The sequence below is a fragment of the Vollenhovia emeryi genome, unplaced genomic scaffold, assembly GCF_000949405.1.
Source record: "Vollenhovia emeryi isolate VEMERY1.0 unplaced genomic scaffold, V.emery_V1.0 DF939228.1, whole genome shotgun sequence".
Lineage (NCBI taxonomy): Eukaryota > Metazoa > Arthropoda > Insecta > Hymenoptera > Formicidae > Vollenhovia > Vollenhovia emeryi.
In genome coordinates this window covers 528,037-546,323 of record NW_011967138.1, presented here as the reverse complement: position 1 = coordinate 546,323, position 18,287 = coordinate 528,037, and the positions used below count along the sequence as shown (strand labels likewise).

Genomic DNA, 18,287 nt, shown 5'->3' with positions numbered 1-18,287 from the left:
ACTTGAGAGAGAGAGAGAGAGAGAGAGAGAGACGCGAAATATTTACAATTGGCAGTGTAACTATAGCGAGTGTCAGTATTAAAAAAAATTTTATTCTGTATATACATATAATATTACCTTTCTAACAAGTTGATAATTCTTAAGAATTTAAACTTGAGAAATTTGCAAAATATTTATTATCTGATAATACATACAATGTATACCAAATGCACATTATGGGCGGTAATTAATTTCAAGCCGAATGACCGACGCATGGTAACGAGCGACAAATTAGCCGACTGCGTTTCTACGGCAGCGCCACCTGAGGGAGACTTTGCTACGGCACTCCTAGCCGGCGCGAGAAGCGGGATTTCAAAATGGACGCGCTTCTTGAAAGGATGCACGTCGGCTTTCAGAATGTATAAATAATTTATTTATACGGACGCAATCCGTCTGCAGGGATGCCGCCAACGGCGATAAGGTAACGTAAATCAAAGACTCTTAATAGGATATATAATGGTAAAGCGTATTGCGACATATATTAGCATTAATCTTTTATAGCGAGCTCAGTATTCCTCCTCTTCCTCGGTGTTGACGGTGTCTTCCTGCACCTCGCGATAGTCGAGCTCCAAGGCGGCCAGATCCTCCCGGGCTTCGGAGAACTCACCCTCCTCCATGCCTTCCCCGACAAACCTGTAAAGTTCGGCACGTCGCGTCTGAGTAAGTTACACAATTGAATGTTAGGCGGTCTACAATGAGTTGTTTGAAGCCGGAACTGTATGCCGGCCCTTCTTCTCTTACCCGGAGAGGAAAAGGATTGACATACAGTTCCGACGCCTGACTAACGACTCATTGTCGACCAGGCCTGATCGGACAAGCAAATTGCCTGCCTGGTGTCTCTCATTACAGCCGTCCTGAAAGCAAACTTTTCTTACGTTCGAAATGGAGACAAAAATTAGGGTAATGTGAAGACTTTTTGAGTCACTCCCATTGTATTCTATATTAATTTTTAATTTTTAGTATAAAGACGCCGAGCAGATCATTTACGCTAAGCTCAAGGCTTCTTACCAGTGCACGAAAGCTCGCTTGGCGTACATGAGGTCGAATTTACGATCTAGTCGGGCCCATGCGTCCACAATCGCCGTCGTGTTGCACAGGCAGCATACCGCTCTTTCCACCCGCGCGAGATCCGCACCCGGTACGACGGTGGGTGGTTGATAATTTATTCCCACCTGTTAATGCGTTTGCAACGATGACTTTGCACCACTTGTGTCACTTGTATCACTTGAATTTCGAGATCGAATTTCAGAAAATCTCAACAGGGTGAGAATCGAGAGAAACTCATAAACATTTGTTCTGCACTGAGAATTTCCTTTTAAAATTTATCCTGAAATCGTGTCATCGTGGGACAACGTAGTATTTTGGAAGTACTTTACGAGAGTTTTTTGAAATTTTACCATACATTTTGCTAGTAAAATGTACACTAAGTATGCTTACTAGTGAAATGCCATATTGTCCCACGATTAAATGATTTTCAGGATCAATTTTAAGAGAAAATTCTCCCCGCGTGTATGTAATAACAGCGAGTCGTTAGAATATATCGTTGAAACTATCTCTTCCTCGCTTTAATCTTCGCCTCAATTCCTCTTCGAGTTTCTAAACATTGTTCTGATTATTTCATAATCGCACCTTGAATCCCGTCGGGCACCATTCCACGAATTGCACGTGCTTCTGCCGTTTTAGCATCGCGATCGCCGCGTTCACGTCCTTGGGTACCACATCGCCTCTGTACAGCAAACATACCGCCATGTACTTCCCCAAGCGCGGATCGCAATTCACCATTTGGTGAGTCGGATCGAAGCAGGAGTTTGTTATCTCCGCGACGGTCACTCTCTCATGCCCGGCCTTCTCCGCTGACATAACAGGAGCATACGTCGCCTGCGTGATAATAAAAACGTAATTGGTATATAATTACGGTGCAATTGTCAATCAAATAATAATCATCCATTCGATTTCTATCGTTATTGACATTAAATTCTCGTGTTTTAGCAAACGGCGCTTACGAGCGGAAAGTGGATACGTGGATAGGGCACGAGATTCGTCTGGAATTCGGTGAGGTCGACATTCAGGGCTCCGTCGAATCGTAAGCTGGCGGTGATGGATGACACTATTTGTCCAATCAGCCGATTCAGATTTGTATAGGTCGGTCGATCGATATTTAGGTTCCTTCTGCATAGCTCAAAAATGGCCTATAATACGGATAGCACGCGATTGTAGTGACAGACTTCGCTATTACCGCTCCGCGTAAGAGCAGCTATAGAAGACATTGTCCTAATAAACTTCATTTTAGACATGTGAAATGTTGGGCAGACAACACGCAAGCTATCCGCTAGTAGAATCTACTTCTAAGAGAAACTGCCATTATTACGCAATCGATTTGCCAATAATTGGGTGATAAAAACGTTTACGGGATTCGGTAAGTTTTACAGACGTGAGATTTATAATAGGCCAATTTTAGACTGACATTTACGACGAAAAGTACGGACCTGATTGTCTACAATGAAAGCCACCTCGCTGTGCTCCAATGTCGGATGAGTGTACAGAATTGCGTTGTACGGCTCCACCACTGCAGTCGATACCTATGAAAAATGTACATGCTTTCGTAGCGAACTAGACAATTAGGTAATTAAACAAGTCAATAATATTGTAGTTCTTTGGAAAACTCGGCCAATTATTAAAGAATCGTAAATAGAGATGTATTTATACAGATTGTATCACTTGAACTTTTCTCCAAAAGGAATTGGAATTCTTGAGCATGAAAATTTCAAGTATTCTAACAAAATAGCATTACCTCTGGCGCCGGATAAATACTGAAGGTCAGTTTACTTTTCTTCGGATAATCGGCGGACAGTTGTTCCATTAGCAGACTCGAGAATCCGGATCCCGTACCACCGCCGAACGAATGGAAGATTAAGAAGCCCTGCAAGCCTTTGCACTGCTCCGTTAGTCTGCGTAGTCTGTCCAAAGTGAGATCTATGATCTCTTTCCCTAAAAAATCGCAAGAGAATTAATAATGTAAGATTACTATCGTGAAATTTACTTAAAAAAATTTTACGTATTATAATTAAGAAATTTAATGACAAAATTCTCTGAAACAGAAGTTCAATTTTCAACGATCAGAATGCACAATGCTTTTTTTCTTTATATATTATTATTTTCTTAGACAATACAACCGACTATACGTTACAAGTGAGTTTAATCTTGCTGCAGATACATAATATTGTGGCGGAAAATTAAGGTACCTATTGTGTAATGACCCCTGGCATAATTATTAGCCGCATCCTCCTTGCCGGTGATCATTTGTTCCGGATGAAACAATTGCTTGTAAGTGCCCGTACGTACCTCGTCTGAGACATTAAGAATATAACTCATTATATCTTAATTCCATCAATCTTTAATATCTTTAATATACAATGCGCATGTTAAAGATTGAGACTAGAATTCTTTGACAAAGATTAATCATTAAACTCTCAAAGACTAGCTCAGCGGACTAAAAAGTTACAAAGTTTATATCTCACAATATTTGACAATTTCTGCAATCAATGAGTTTTAACATATTCCAATAATACTCGAGGATTGACAGTTGTTGTTTGGGGACACTTGCCTACCACCGTTGGCTCGAGATCGATCAAAACCGCTCGCGGGACATGCTTCCCTGAACCTGTCTCGGAGAAGAACGCGTTAAAGGAATCGTCTCCGGAGCCCACGGTAGTATCGCTGGGCATCTGCCCGTCTGGATGGATACCGTGCTCCAGACAATAGAGCTCCCAACAGGCGTTTCCCATTTGCACGCCCGCTTGCCCGATGTGAATGGATATGCATTCCCGCTGCGAACAAACGTAAATATTTCCCTTATGTATCCCGTGAGCATACGTACGCAATAAAACGTGCGATTCGATCCAAGTCTAAAAGAAATTGGAAGAATAATTTTCTCTCTTGGTCTTTCAGCTGTGATCTTTTGGTTGGAAGAAATTCTCTCGCTTTAAGTATAAACAGCGATAGACAAAGAAATAATAGAAATAATATGATAAATCATTATCCGAGAGATTAGCTTAGTGTAATTAACTCATACTTTTCATTATTGCCGCAAATAAATTTCAATATATCGATATTTATACCGATGTTATAGGTAAGTTAAGGACAGAGCCCTTCCATTACGTCGCATTGATTGTTATACTCGCTCCATCACGCTACGTTCAAGTATGATTACCACCTTGGGCATCGTTAAAAAATTTACAGCAGTCTTTATCGCCTTTACGGCTTTGTGATGACGGTATAATATGAGTGGATCGTTAAATGTTGAATATTATGAAATTAACACTTTATATTTTATTATGTTAATTACCTTTTTTGCCATCTTTAGAAAGATTTCGTTTCTGCGCTAACTAGATGAAGGTACGCAATAATTGCCAATGCACATAGTCACAAAACAATTTACGTGTAACAATATCAAAATGCAAAGATGTGTTCAGTTCACGTTGACCGATTGTAATGACTGTTTCCTTGCACCAAACACTTGCTTAAGGTCATCGAATCCCCAAATTGTGATCAGTTTTACACAAAATTGATAATATTAAGTTCACTTAAAAAAAACTCTGTTATATAGATACACCAGATTTCAGTATCTTTTCTGAAGAAGATAGATAATTCAGAGAGAGTTTATCAGAATTTGTTCTACAAAGTAAGACGGGGACTTCCTTGAGAACCAACTTTCTATTTAGACTGACATTTCGATCACATCGAGTCTATTTTATGTGTATTTACTTCTGTCCATTTTAATTCGTACGCCAATTAAAAATAACGAGCCCTTTTCTTATAGGATAAATATGCAAATGTGTGAATAATTATCTTCACTGCGACGCATCCCACAGTAAGATGCCCATCGCAAAATGACACAAGTTTCTGATTAATCAGACACACGATTAAAAAAATTTATTGAACGAGCTTAACAAGCCTAACAAGCCACGCTAACAAGGGGTGATTACCGGCAGCCCAGACATCGTCGACTAAAGCAGCGGCTTTATCTGTCAACAAGGTCCGGTGGAAAAATGCCACCTTGACCTGATGTGTCCCCCATGGATAATTCAGCCCTATCCTAAAAGTGAGCATCTATATCGATATGCCTATAGCCGGCCTACTTCCTGACTTACGGACGCACGTGGGCAACGTGTCGTCTCGCACGCGCGATACGATATTACACGCTCTATATCCGCGTGGTACGGTAAAAATCGATTTTTTACAGGTTGACACACTGTAACCATAGCAGCTTAGTCGAATATCAAACTGCATGCCCGCATATGACACGAGTACACGATTCACCGAAAAGATTCCACCGTGCGTGATGATAAGAGATTGTCTCAGAGTGGACGTCACTTTATCGCTCGCTCGTAAAGCTTAGGCCGTGGTACACCCTCGAGTTTTGGGAATATTATTCTCCCTTTCGGAGAAAATTGTCGATAATCCGTACAAGCGTATTTTAATGTCCAAATATTTGAATATCTATAAAATATAGCTATAATGGTAGCTTTTAGAGAAAATTGCATGAACGGCAAATGGAGACTACATTCTTACTCGTTATTTTAATGTCCGTTTTACCGTTGAGTAACAGAATTGAAGGATTTGGAGGAGCGATTGCAAAAGATTTCAGATAGAAGTGGGACAATATTTTATTAATATAACGCTATGCACGTCGATCGTCGTGCGTTCATGGCACGGATCGATGCTTCATAATTCATGTTTCGCGTGTGGTGTTTTAAAACATACAGAAAAATAAACAAAAACTATGTATCTTGATAAGATTAATATATAAATTTCCTTTGACATTTCAAAAATATTTGATAATTTTTAAAAATTTACACATTATTTAGATTTCTTTAAACTAAAATAAAGAGACTAACAAAGTTAGGTATCTTATAAAAAATCTTACTAAAATAGATATCGTTTTCAACATTTGCATAAGATATTACATTTAATAAAATAGAAATTTTATCGAACGTTATTTTTGGACAGAAATCTTTTCCAATCAATCTTTTAATTTTTGTTCTTCAAGTCTTTTTCGCGCTTATTGGATTCACTTTAGAAAACTTTTAATTGACCTCGTAAGGTATCGAACATTCAAAAGTGCATAACGTGATATTTCTCGAGCTGTATACTACGTACACTGTATGACGTGTGTGCATATTATATACTTTACCAGGAACTGTGTTATTGTATAAAGACGTGCAATTCCCGTTATTAGAATGTTTACAGATATATGCGCTTATGTTAACAAATCAATAGAAAAATTACCTTTAATACTTTTTATAAATATTAATAATATTTCTTAGCAACAATGTATATGAATAATTTAAAAAAAACAATCGCGATTATAGATATAAAACTGCGTTCGAGAAATGTTGAAAATGTGCTTTTATTATACATAATTTCCATCTTGTGCAATCTTTTCTACACGCAAGTGTAGGCAAAGCTCTATCTCAATTATTAATATAGAAAAATTAATAGAATAAAAGAGTAGTAAAATAATTTCACAACATTGTATTTAACACTATCAGATGGTTCTTTATGTCTTTTAAAGAATAATTATTTCGGAAGTAATTTCTTTCATAAAATATTTCTGTTCCAATTATGAAATTAAATTGAAGATTGTGTCTTTTTCACTAAAGTGCAACATGTATACATTTTTTATGAGTAAATGTAAATGAAGATATTCGGTATTGACGGGAAAATGCGACAGAGAAACAATGTACTCACCATTTTTTCCGATTATTACCCGATTATTGCGCTCGATAGGAAACAGTGTGTCGGACCGTGCCACGACTCGATCACTGTCTGACTTCGCGGATAGTACGATCACTACACTTCGCCATTTAATAGTAGCGCTATATACGGTATCTGTCTATGAACCGGAGTTCGTAGGCGACGCGGATCAACATATGCTGCTATAGCACTCGCGACAATTGCCTGCGCATCCGCGTACAAGGTGCACTGTCCGTTATAGACAGATTTCTCGGGAATAGTTCAAGGTACGGGAATATTTCTCTTCAACTCCGAGGCTGAAGATTATATAGGAACACACGCATTTTCTTCATCATTATCTATAATTATAAACCAATATTTTTTTAAATATACTCGTCTTGAACAATTATTTTTACGCTCTAGCCGATATTATACATTATAAAAATAATTGTATAGTTTGAAAAATATAGTCTTAGAAGGGTCTACGTGTTATAAGCTATTGCTTCTTGAGTCTCTTTGGACTCGACAAAGTTATTAATTGTACTCTTCTGGGGGTCTTGTTGCATATAATAGGAGCAACGTCTGACCTCGGTGGAGTATTCCTAGTTTTAGTCTTGGTCGAGTCGCTACTGTTTTCTTCATCGTAAATCAACTTGATATCTTCTGTCTCTTCCTCATTTAATTTCTTGTCTACCTGCAAATCATTTTCTGGCCTAACATTTTCGCTATCCATGACGCTATCCGATTTACATCCATTAGGTTCCTCAGATCGATTACTTGCTGCCGTGTCGATCGTGCCGCTTTTTACAAGTTCAATATCCATTGCACAATCATCCACATCGAATGTTGGGACATTGTCTTTACGTTCGATTACACTTTTAGAAGATTTTTTGCTAGAACTCTTGGATGTTTTGTTCACCGTTGCACTTTCTTGTACAGAGACTTTTGTTTTATAAATTTTACCTAGTTCGCCTTCCTCAAAGTGTATTATGGAACAATAACCATCGCTCGAAGACGCAATTAGAATTTGACCATCGCTAGACCTGAAACAAGAAAAGACGCTAAGACTCAGAAGTAATTTGAATAACATGGCATAATATTAATTGACGATTACATACCACGAAAGATCATTTAGTCTACCATAATGAATGAGCGATATCACGCCGATCGGAGAGGTCTGTTGCGTATCGTAAAGCAATATAGAGCTCTGCGTCGCGACAGCGAGTACCATTCTGTAAGGCAGCGGTACCATAGCAGTTGGACCATCCTCTCGCAACTCAAAATATACAGGGCAGCATCGTACCGCTATAGTACATTCGTTTAAGGTAGGTAAGATCATTATTGGCCTGAAAAAGAACGCTTGTATTACTACTGTCTCTTTAAATAAAGTTACAGGCTCGAAGCCATTGGATGCTTTAACACTGACTCTCTTATGTCCTCTCTAGAGAAAACAATGATCGCATTTGATATCGTCTCTGTGGTCTCCTGCGAGTCGATTATTCCAGACGGGACGAAGATCAGGGATCCGTCCGTCGAAAAGGTCAGCCTGCGGAAAAACGACTTGAAGGTGTCGTCGTAAAATAGGCGCACGAGCTTCCCCTCCAACGAGCTGCCGGGTGGCGTCGGAATTGTGGACTTGTAAATACGCTGAACGACTTTCTTTGTAGCGATGCTTATTAAACGGCAGTGCCTGAAATATAATGGACGAAAATTCAGATTCAAAGGACGTTCTATCGTTCGCACAATTTCTAATTGCGGATCGTGTGTACCTGTCTGTACTGATGGTGCACACGTATTGATTGCGAGGATCCCAGGACACTCCTTGGACGAAACCTTTGTGGTCCGTCAATAACGCGGTTTTGCGACCTTTCTGAACGTCCCACAGTATAGCGGTGTTATCGACAGATCCAGAAATCAAGGAATTGGAGTCGGGCGACCAGCTGATGTCATAGATATCCTCGATGTGACCTCTCAGCACTTTCCAGGAGGTCCACTGCTCCTTATTTTCAGTATCGCCTGACGGCGGAGAGAAGTCCCGTCCCTCCTTCACTTTCCACAAAATAATGACCGATTCTGTGCGCGGCATTAAGATCAACTTTAGGATTTACTCCGACAAAAGTGGAGGCAATAAACGACAGAATAATAAAAGTAGCAATGGCACCAACCATCGTCTCCTGATGCTAGAATATCCCTCGACGGGGAGAATCTTACAACATTTACGGCCTTCTGATGACGCTCCAAGTCCGCCGCAAAGTTTACGGTAGCTCCGCCGCATTTCGTCGTTGTCAACTGCCAAATCTGCGTTTAAACAATCATTTAGGCCGGTATTCACAGTCATATCTTATATTAAGGCCGTCTTTAGATACTCCATAGCCAATGAAATGTTCTGTACAGCAACTTTAGGGCCTAAGCAGAATCATAGGCCGGTATTCATAGTCGGATCTTCTATTCAAGACCGTCTTGAATTTATCTAAAGATGCTGTATGGAACATTTCATTGGCTACGGAGTATCTAAAGATGATCTTAAGACGGTCTTGAATACAAGATCTGACTATGAATACCGGCCTGATACTCTTAAGACAGCCTTACAACAATGTTTTAAGCCTTTGCGTTGAGGTAACGCACAATAATTGTCTAATGTCTTAAGAGTACAAGACAGCCAGTCTGCTCAGGCCCGAACTGTCTTATGTCTCAAGAGTACAAGACAGCCATTCTGCCCTTGGGCAAATTCAGGACGATCTTAAAGATCCGACTCTAATACCGACCTAAGATTACTAATTGTCTTCGAACGCGTAATTAAGATTAAATCAAGATGTGAAAGAAATTCTCAAACACGTGACGACATTAAGAGAGTTGCGTATTAATAAGTTTGTTTTTTTTTCCATTGGCGTTACATCACTCTCACACTATTATTACATACGCATCAAATAATGATCAGTTTCACAAAAATGATACTTTCTCACAACGTTGCTCCTTGCGCGGGGCACGAGAACACGAAAAACCGTTCTCCTTATCCTCGTTCAAAGTAAGTAACGCATTACCAAAACGTGGCAGTCCGCTCCTCCGGTCGCCACTCTCCAAAACGTTTCCCCCTTGGAGTTTTCGTACGAGCCGCTCTGTACGTCGACACTCAGCACCGGGTCGCGATTGTGCCACGAGATTTCAGGAGTGATGCACTTCATGCTTCCGCTCGGTGGATCAACGACGCGACGTGGAATATGTGTCGCCGTGAACGAGAACAAAAACAGGTTCACTTAACCTTCGAGCTGTCACGTCGTTCGCGCCAAAAGTTGTCGCGCGATTAGGTTAGGTTAAGGTTAGGTTAGGTTGGGTTAGGTCGCCGCGGTCGTCATGGCAACCGTTTCGCGCGGCACAACAAACTCCGCAGGCTGCTAACAGCCGGCGTGTATCTGTACCCCGCGTTGTCTCTTTCACGGTAAATGAATTCCTTGAACACGAGGCAGTACACGGCGATCGTAATCCTGCAGTACGTCGTCCTGCTCTTCGACGTCTGCGTGAATTCGTTCGCGAGCTTCGCCAGGCGGCATCCGACGGAGCTGCTAGTGCTCTACGTGTACGTAATAACTTTTGACAATTTTTTCACGCTTTCGTCGCGACCGACCGCAATGTGTGTTTTTGATCAACGCGACGATTTCAGGATTCAAGACTTCTGCCTCATCGTGGCCCTCACGTTGCTCCTGGTGAACTTCTTCTCTACCTATATCTTCCAGGTGAACGCGCGCCCGGACGGCTGTATCAACAGCGAAATACCGGCAGAAATATTGTAGAATGCGGCGGATGGATTAAATGTGGAACCCACGTAGAGTTTTCGATGGCCGCGTTCAGCAGAAAAAGCTGCTTCGCAACTGTCGTATAAATCCCGAATCTAATTGGCGTGTGCTCTTAATTGTGGCAGAATCTAAGAGTTTTAATTTTTCTAACGTCCTTTATAGTAACTCGTTATTTTTGGCCTTTACAAATTGATCATTTGTTTATGCATTCAACGAGCGTCCACTTTATATTATTTAGAATCTAAGAGCATACTCCAATCGAATTTACGAACTTTACAACTGTTGCAAAGCAAAGCAAATAACGGAGTAGACCTACTAGTTATAATATGGCTAAGATTTCGCTTACTGGCTAATGGGCTTTTATGTCTCTCACATTCTGTATATTTGTGTAAAACAAGTTTAATCTTCAGGCGGGTTTGATACAGCTGCTGTACACAAGATTCCGCATGACGTTAGTACTATGCATTATATACATGATATTATCAATCAGTCTTCACACGTGGCACATCACTATACATTGGTCGGCGCCGTTGAAACATTATTGGACAAGAGGATTTCACGTTCTCTACTCCGCGCACAGAACAGGTACGGCATCGGCAAACTTGGAGTATCGTCGCGCGTTAAACAAGCGTATGATAACCCCCCGAGTTTCTTTCTTATTCAAGTTGCGGTGTTGTACTACTACTTCTACAAAAGAGCCTCTCTGAGGATCGGTGATCCAAGATTTTACAAAGGTTCCGTTTGGGTGCAGAAGCAGTTGAGTATCTCGTAACTGCGTGTAAATAAAATTCCATGATACAAAGGATTCTTACGATATCTTCGCATTTTATACAAATTTGTATAATTACATTACGTGGATGAGGCAAGATTGGCATATATTCACATGAATTACAATGCAACTTTTTAATTCATATATTAAATAAACTTTGTACAATTTATACACATTGCGTAAAAAAGCCTTTATTACAAAGTATCTTTATATATACAGGTACGTATATATATCTTTGAGATCACGTGATAATTTTACATTATTGAACCTCGATCGTGCCAACACACATATTAATGATAAATAAACCATCACTCCATACTCTCAGATTGACCTTTGTTCTAATTATTTTCGTGCTATTTTTGCTATATATACAAATTGTTAATATATCCAAGATAATCATTCAAATTGGAGAAAAAATATATAAATTTATTACAAAGGGTGATTTTTTACGACTGGTACATACACCAAAGTATAGCAGAGTGTACACTCAGCGTCATGAATACCTTTACACTTGAAGAAAAATGCTAAAGAGATACCCAATCAGAAAAGTTATTTTTTAAAAAATGAATTTTTCTATCGGAACATATCGAACTGTATTTTCATGGGGAAAAGCTTTCATGACGCCGAGTGTACACTCTAATACACTTTAGTACACATATGTACCAAACAATCGCCTAAAGTAACTGTTATGTGCATTATCGTATACCAATTGTTCATACAAAATTGATCGCACAGAGCGTGTCTTTACGTAAATCATGAAATATATATATACATATATACTTTTATATATGTATCTGTATATGTATATATCAATGTATGTATATATACATATATATATTTATATTCCAACTTTCTATATTATTTTGCTTATTTTCCGATGACCAGGAACCAATTTTGATCATACAATTGAATATTTGGTGATCACAATACACAGAAAATGTACAAACAAGTAATTACACGACGTTAGATCCACCTGAAGCATATATTTTTGGTATCTATTGCGGTAGAGATAAGTCAAAATTTTTTACCCGATTACGTAAGAAATACATTAAATTTATCACACAGTCTGGCAATATTATATCGTAACACGAAATAAAATAATTAGTATTACTAGTTATAATAACTTAATTTACTATACACATTTCTCACTTCAGAATAGCTCACACAAACATTCAGTCTCACAATTTTTTCGCAGTTTCGTGAATTCGCCATATTAAAATATTCATGTTTTGCTAAAATAGAGCGGTCATATTTTTATCGGAGTTCTGAGATGTGACCTAAATACTTCTCATTGCGAAAGGCGAGAATAAAAGTCTATATATCTATTATATATTTTTTTAAAGAAATTTTAGAATTTTATGTAAAAACAGTTTACACGGCTCTTCCATGCTTGAAAAATCTTCCTTATGTCAACTTCTATTATTTATAAATTGTGCATTTAACGAACACAGTATTATATTAATGGAGCTCGCACTCTCTCTTTTTATTTACTTGATGACAACTAATTGTTCTTACATCAAATCCTTAGAAATGACGCATTCCAAAAATAAAATTGATATTTTCTGTGCTTCAAATACGTAATACGAACACTGTACACACAATGAAAGACAGACATACTAGAATATTTGCATACGTATCACCTTAGACTTGCATTGTTCCAAGTAAATTCAACACTGTTTTTTTTAAGTATCCTATATACCAGCGAGGTATTATTGTCCCAGCAGCTTCAGTAACTTCTTTCACACCTGCGTGGTATGATTACCATGCCAAAAAGTTAATTTATTCATCAAGAAAGGTGGCAAGTTCGCTCGTTTTATATTGTATTGAATCTGTACGTCCGGCGGGATACGCGTAGGCGGCGCACAACAGGCAGGCACACAATGATATCTGCTCACTAATTTTGCTAGATTCGGACACTTTGCAGACACCTTCGCCGTACAGAGAGTTCATTTGTATACGCATCACCGTAGACTTGCATTGTTCCAAGTAAATTTAACACTATTTTTTTTAAGTATCCTATATACCAGCGAGGTATTATTGTCCTAGCAACTTCAGAAACTTCTTTCACACCTGCATGGTATGATTACCATGCAAAAAAGTTAATTTGTCAATCAAGGAAGGTGGCAAGTCCGCTCGTTTTATATCGTATTGAATCTGCACGTCCGGCGGGATACGCGAAGGCGGCGCACAACAGGCCGGCACACAATGGTATCTGCTCACTAATTTCGCTAGATTCGGACACTTTGCAGACACCTTCGCCCAAAATTGCAGGGGACAGCAATTGAGAGGTGCCGTGGGCTCCGACTGATATTGCACAATCTCGAGATCTGCCTTCTCCTCCGCGGACATACCAGACTTTGTGGTGCAAAGGCTGCCAAGTAAGAACTCCATACCTGTAATTAAGAATCTGTATAAAGTATCCATTTCACGCTGTATGCACAGTTAGAGATACGTTATGTGTAATTATCTCCAAAAAAAAAAAATACCTGAGACTTTAGATTTTTTACTTGGTACTTCCTCATTTTCAATCTTTAAGGTGATGTCCCCAGATTCTTCCTGAATCAATTCCGTGAGCATTTGCTTTATAGGAGTGCTAACTACACTTTTGTCTTCCTCAGTGACATATGGCATTGATTTAAATCTATAACAGAAAATAAAGATTAAGCATATAAGATAAAATATGGGTTCTCGAAACAAGTTCCAATTGGGATGACGAATGGTTCAATGCGAACGCGGCCGATTGGTAAACAATAAGTCTCTGGTTCAATCTTCGGTCATCCCATGTACGTTTTTAAATTTAGGAGATTAATTTGAGAGTTGAAAGAGTGAAGAAGCATAAACGAGATATTCAGAATTAAGCATAGATTTGTAGAAAAAAATAAATGTCAGAGAAAGAGAGAATTTTATGTAAAAGTACCTAGGGTCCAGGGCGGTGGCAATTTGTTGAAGGAGCTTGACACTCTCGTCAGAATATCGGTCTTCCAACATGTCTGCCAAGGACTTCTTGAAAATCCTGGCAGTGTCACTGTCCCCTTCTTTCGCTTTCAGATGCGATGATTTCAGTTGCCAAAGCAATGGCTTCAGCAAAGATATCAGCGGCATCTTCTCCTCGCTCAAAGTCATGATGGTCACTTTGAACGGTTCGAGGACGTTCACTATGTCCTCCATGATCATCCACTGTTCGTTGGTGATCTCGAACATCTCTTGATCAATGCCGTCCATATTTTCTAATATCGACATGATTATGTCGCGACGTGGAAGCATTTGTTCCAACATAATGCATGTCGATATCCACACAGCTGGATAATCCAGCGATATACTAGTATCATCCAACTGGAATCAAAAGCAATAAAATTTTTACACACATCGGTGCCAATCATATTTATACTACGCCCTACGAAGTAATCTATGGCCGGTACCGATTTTATACAAAAAAATGAGTAAAAATTTCAAAATTCATATATTGATTAATTATATCCTTTTAGACAAACTGTCACTTCGTCATAACTTATGCTTCGTATAAAAGTTTTACAACTTGTACTCACATGAAAGTGAGTTTCCTGGGATTGGATTACATGTAAAATTACTGTATAACCCTCCAAATTGGGATTAAATGTTTTAAATAAGAATATAGTTTGTATGAAACTTTCGCGTTTATGTATGGGTGTGATGTATTGTAGATGTGTGTCCGTGTGGTTACGTAGGCTGCGTTTCGTGTTTAGATGGCGCACACAATTAGAGGCGAGGGAATCCTAAAGGCATCTGTTTTATCGACACATTCGAATATAGTTTCTGCCCTGGGGCCCCGATTCTCGAGATCATTCGAAGAAGAAACGTATACGAATATTCTGCTCTGACAGAAAAGATGCAAGTCGATTGGTTAAAGCGAATAGCCAATTAATCAACTTGCAACTTTTCTGTAAGAGCAGAATTTTCGCATACGTTTCTCCTTCGAATAAATTCAAGAATCGAGCCCCTGGTAAATCTTTTTATTAGCTATTGGTATTTAAAATTTTCAATTGAAATTGCAAAACATTTTCATAATGAATTCAATTGAAAATTTTAAATACCAATATCTTTTTCATTAGACTTCTGACCAGAGTGTTTTAAGTATGAAAATGTTCTGCTATGCGGTCCGCAACTTATCCCGGCGTTATTTTGTGCACAAGAGCTAATAGAAAAATTTACCGGCACAAAAACTATATTCATATGTATCGGTAAAACATACGACTTTAGGATCCCCGTGTAACGGCACTCTGTGTAAAATATTAATTTAAAGCGTCACGAAGATACCTCTGACAATTGTTCTTGCATAGTCAATGTCGCTAGCGCGGCTGGATGGCTTATGACAGTCCCGATGACCGATCTGCACTTGGATAACATGCTGGACACTTCAGGGTTCTCGAAGCAAGCCTGCGCGCACACCTGCAGGGTATGCAGCAAACAAGGTACTACAATCAGATTGCGGCTAGCCAGTGCAGCGTGCAAGCCCTTCCTCGAGGTGCTAATAACCACTGCAGTTATTCTGTCTGGCTTGATGTTCCATTCGACAAACAGGGAGTTTATAGTGCTGTCCCAGTGAGCCTCCTCCCAATCCAAGGGCGCGTGGAAGGTGCTCAGCACTTTGCACTCCAGTGTTGCCTCCTCCATATTCTGATAGTACACCGAGAAGGTGACGAAGCTCTCGCCATTATTGGACCGCCACTCCTCGAAGGTAAGCGCAACCTCCGACGCGACGCAGGACAGAGAAGTCATAACCGACTCCCGGAAGTTGTCGTATATCCGCGGTATTATCTCTTCCTCGAGCTTATTCTTGTTCGGGATCTCGCAGGGCGAGCGCAGGGTGGCCACTAGCCTCTGAAACCCGTGTCCCTCCACAATCTCGGGTAGCTGCAGGTCCATTATTATGAACTCGGCGACAGCGTCCGACACGGTCTTATCGTCCACCGACTGGCCCGGCACGTTCTCCTCCGACATAAGGAACGCCACGTTCTGACTGTTAACGGAGCCGCCCTTGATCATGACTCTAAGCGGCTGACCGATGGTTATGTCGTCCTCCACGCTCGACAGACTTATGTTAGGGTCCGTAACGAATTGTATGTCGCCGTCGATCTGCACGGTGCCGTCCGCGTTGGTGGTGTAGATGTATTTCGTGGGAGTCAGGCCGCTCTTGAGTACCTTCTTCTGTATCTTCCGCTCCTTAACGTCCTGGGGCATACCCTGCCTCGGCGACGGCAGGCTGTTCGCCTCGAGGTCCATCAGCTCCTGCGCGTGCTTGTTCTGCAAGTGCATGCGGAGATTGCTCGTGTTGCGGTTGTACGCGATCTGCGTTTTGCACAGTATACAGACTATCTTCACTTTGGTTAGAATGTCGCCCTCGTCGGTGGCTGGGAAGCCGAAGAACTTCCAGTAAATGCTGCGCATCGACGGCGGCACGACCAGTTTCTTGTACGTATACGTGCGCTTGTCTTCCATCATTTTCGCCAGTACCATTTGTATCTCGTTCTTCGAGTCCTTCGTGTCCTCCGACGTACCCGGCTTCGCCGTGCCGTTCGCCAGCGCCTGTTTGTTTTCCATAGCGGTCAACTCCGGTCGGATCGGCGCGCGATCGGCGCTGCCCGCATGTATACGATCGTCTCTACGGTTCTCGGCATTCACCGCGTGTCCGGCAGCGGTCTCAGAAAAGCGGAGACGCCACGAGGCCCGACGCCACGCGGGGACGCATCGCGCGTCGGTCGTCCCGCGCGCCGGGACGTGGCGAGAATGCCCGGCCGTTCGCCGCGCGGCTACGCACACGCTCCGATTTATTCCCTCCCCTCGTGTCTCACCGCCGTCAAACGTGCTCCTTCGCGCTATCGAAGTTCAATTCAATCCCTCGCGTGTGTCGAACGCGGCGATGGCCTCGGCGCGATCAGCTATCGACTTACCTGCGACGATGCGATATCGACTTTCGTACCGTTCGTCCGCGAGGAGTATCGTTAATATCGTTGGCTACAGACCTCGCCTGATCGATTCGAGTATCATGCCGTAATGGCGAGCGGGATATATATACAGCGGAGCCCACGGTGTGCGTCGTGCGTGGCGGTCTTACGTATAATGCCTTGCGCACACGGCCTCTCGCTGACTCTCGCACAGGACATCGCGCACACCGGACGCGGAAACGCTCGACCACGTGACGGGAAGGGACGCGATAGCCAATCGTCGTTTCACGAATACGGAAAGGCAATTGGCCGACGCGTAGTTTTACAAAAAGCGGAGCTATCAGTGGCCGCGTTCAGCAGACACAACTGTTGAGTGAGCGCTCAATGATTTCTTAACATGATTGACTACATGAAAAAAAAATTGATGTAAACATCATGCAGATAATTTATGTTTGTAATTCTTCAGTATAGCTTCAGCCGGCGTGGCCGCTCTCAGGTTTCTCTCTGTCTATAGTGTGAACACGTGGCAAGTAACATTTTCATTAATGCATTCACCCAAGGAAAATGAAAAGTCAAGATGATATCAATTTGATGTCATATCGTCGATTATTCTTACGACTGCGACTCTGCGACTCTCATTGTAGACCCCGCATAATGCAAAGTACATTCCATATGTAAGTACTTAATTATATATTTTCACTTGATTCCAAAGATAACCTATCCATTATATTTATTATATTTGCCTCGAGTTTTATCTTGCAATATACATCTTCTGTACTTGAGATAATATTATTCCAAGATATATGCATATGTATGTATGTATTTCGCTATTAAAAAAGAGTATATCATTACTTATGTTACGTTTAAAAAATTTTAAGTTTATAAATTACGATTAATTTCTTTCAGGAGAAAAGTTTAACATATTACAAATTTTTAAAACCACGTGCACACAACGTCGGGTCTCGCACTCCCGCCTGTAGGTGAGGTACCAAAAGTGGGGATTGCCGCTCAAGCGGTAGGAGCGCGCCCGGG

The 18,287-nt window shown here is 40.8% G+C and overlaps 4 protein-coding genes and 1 long non-coding RNA gene across 8 annotated transcripts; 2 read left to right on the top strand and 3 right to left on the bottom strand.

The window, feature by feature from the left end:
- Nucleotides 1-484: 484 nt before the first annotated feature.
- LOC105560539 (tubulin alpha-2/alpha-4 chain-like) lies at nt 485-6,923 on the bottom strand. Of its 2 annotated transcripts, none has more exons than XM_012009725.1 (9): nt 6,790-6,923; nt 3,644-3,866; nt 3,282-3,386; nt 2,831-3,027; nt 2,526-2,618; nt 2,043-2,228; nt 1,669-1,917; nt 1,048-1,211; nt 485-672 (listed from the first exon to the last, which is right to left on the bottom strand). In XM_012009725.1, exons 1-9 carry the CDS (start codon nt 6,790-6,792, stop codon nt 546-548), a joined length of 1,347 nt encoding a protein of 448 aa, XP_011865115.1. In that variant the 5' UTR covers nt 6,793-6,923; the 3' UTR covers nt 485-545. The 2 variants fall into 2 exon arrangements, with proteins under 2 accessions (XP_011865115.1, XP_011865114.1); XM_012009724.1 differs by lacking the exon at nt 6,790-6,923 and adding an exon at nt 4,385-4,483.
- On the top strand, nt 3,803-4,366 carry LOC105560538. Its single transcript, XR_001008834.1, has 3 exons — nt 3,803-3,878; nt 3,988-4,096; nt 4,169-4,366. It is a non-coding gene; the product is annotated as an uncharacterized LOC105560538 (long non-coding RNA).
- Nucleotides 6,924-7,179: 256 nt separating the features above from the next.
- LOC105560540 (chromatin assembly factor 1 subunit B) lies at nt 7,180-10,053 on the bottom strand. Its single transcript, XM_012009726.1, has 6 exons — nt 9,816-10,053; nt 8,940-9,072; nt 8,544-8,847; nt 8,201-8,464; nt 7,893-8,120; nt 7,180-7,817 (listed from the first exon to the last, which is right to left on the bottom strand). The coding sequence occupies exons 1-6, from the start codon at nt 9,954-9,956 to the stop codon at nt 7,271-7,273; spliced, it is 1,617 nt and encodes a 538-aa protein (XP_011865116.1). The 5' UTR covers nt 9,957-10,053; the 3' UTR covers nt 7,180-7,270.
- A 78-nt stretch (nt 10,054-10,131) lies between these two features.
- Nucleotides 10,132-11,505, top strand: LOC105560541 (transmembrane protein 138). 2 transcript variants are annotated; one of them, XM_012009729.1, is made up of 4 exons: nt 10,132-10,348; nt 10,433-10,505; nt 10,976-11,150; nt 11,231-11,505. In XM_012009729.1, exons 1-4 carry the CDS (start codon nt 10,215-10,217, stop codon nt 11,335-11,337), a joined length of 489 nt encoding a protein of 162 aa, XP_011865119.1. In that variant the 5' UTR covers nt 10,132-10,214; the 3' UTR covers nt 11,338-11,505. The 2 variants fall into 2 exon arrangements, with proteins under 2 accessions (XP_011865119.1, XP_011865118.1); XM_012009728.1 differs by having other exon boundaries at nt 10,976-11,351.
- Nucleotides 11,506-11,509: 4 nt separating this feature from the next.
- LOC105560536 (zinc finger BED domain-containing protein 1) lies at nt 11,510-17,526 on the bottom strand. Of its 2 annotated transcripts, XM_012009723.1 has the most exons (5): nt 17,262-17,525; nt 15,628-16,896; nt 14,252-14,667; nt 13,821-13,975; nt 11,510-13,727 (listed from the first exon to the last, which is right to left on the bottom strand). In XM_012009723.1, the coding sequence occupies exons 2-5, from the start codon at nt 16,825-16,827 to the stop codon at nt 13,399-13,401; spliced, it is 2,100 nt and encodes a 699-aa protein (XP_011865113.1). In that variant the 5' UTR covers nt 16,828-16,896; nt 17,262-17,525; the 3' UTR covers nt 11,510-13,398. The 2 variants fall into 2 exon arrangements, with proteins under 2 accessions (XP_011865113.1, XP_011865112.1); XM_012009722.1 differs by having other exon boundaries at nt 15,628-17,526.
- Nucleotides 17,527-18,287: the final 761 nt, after the last annotated feature.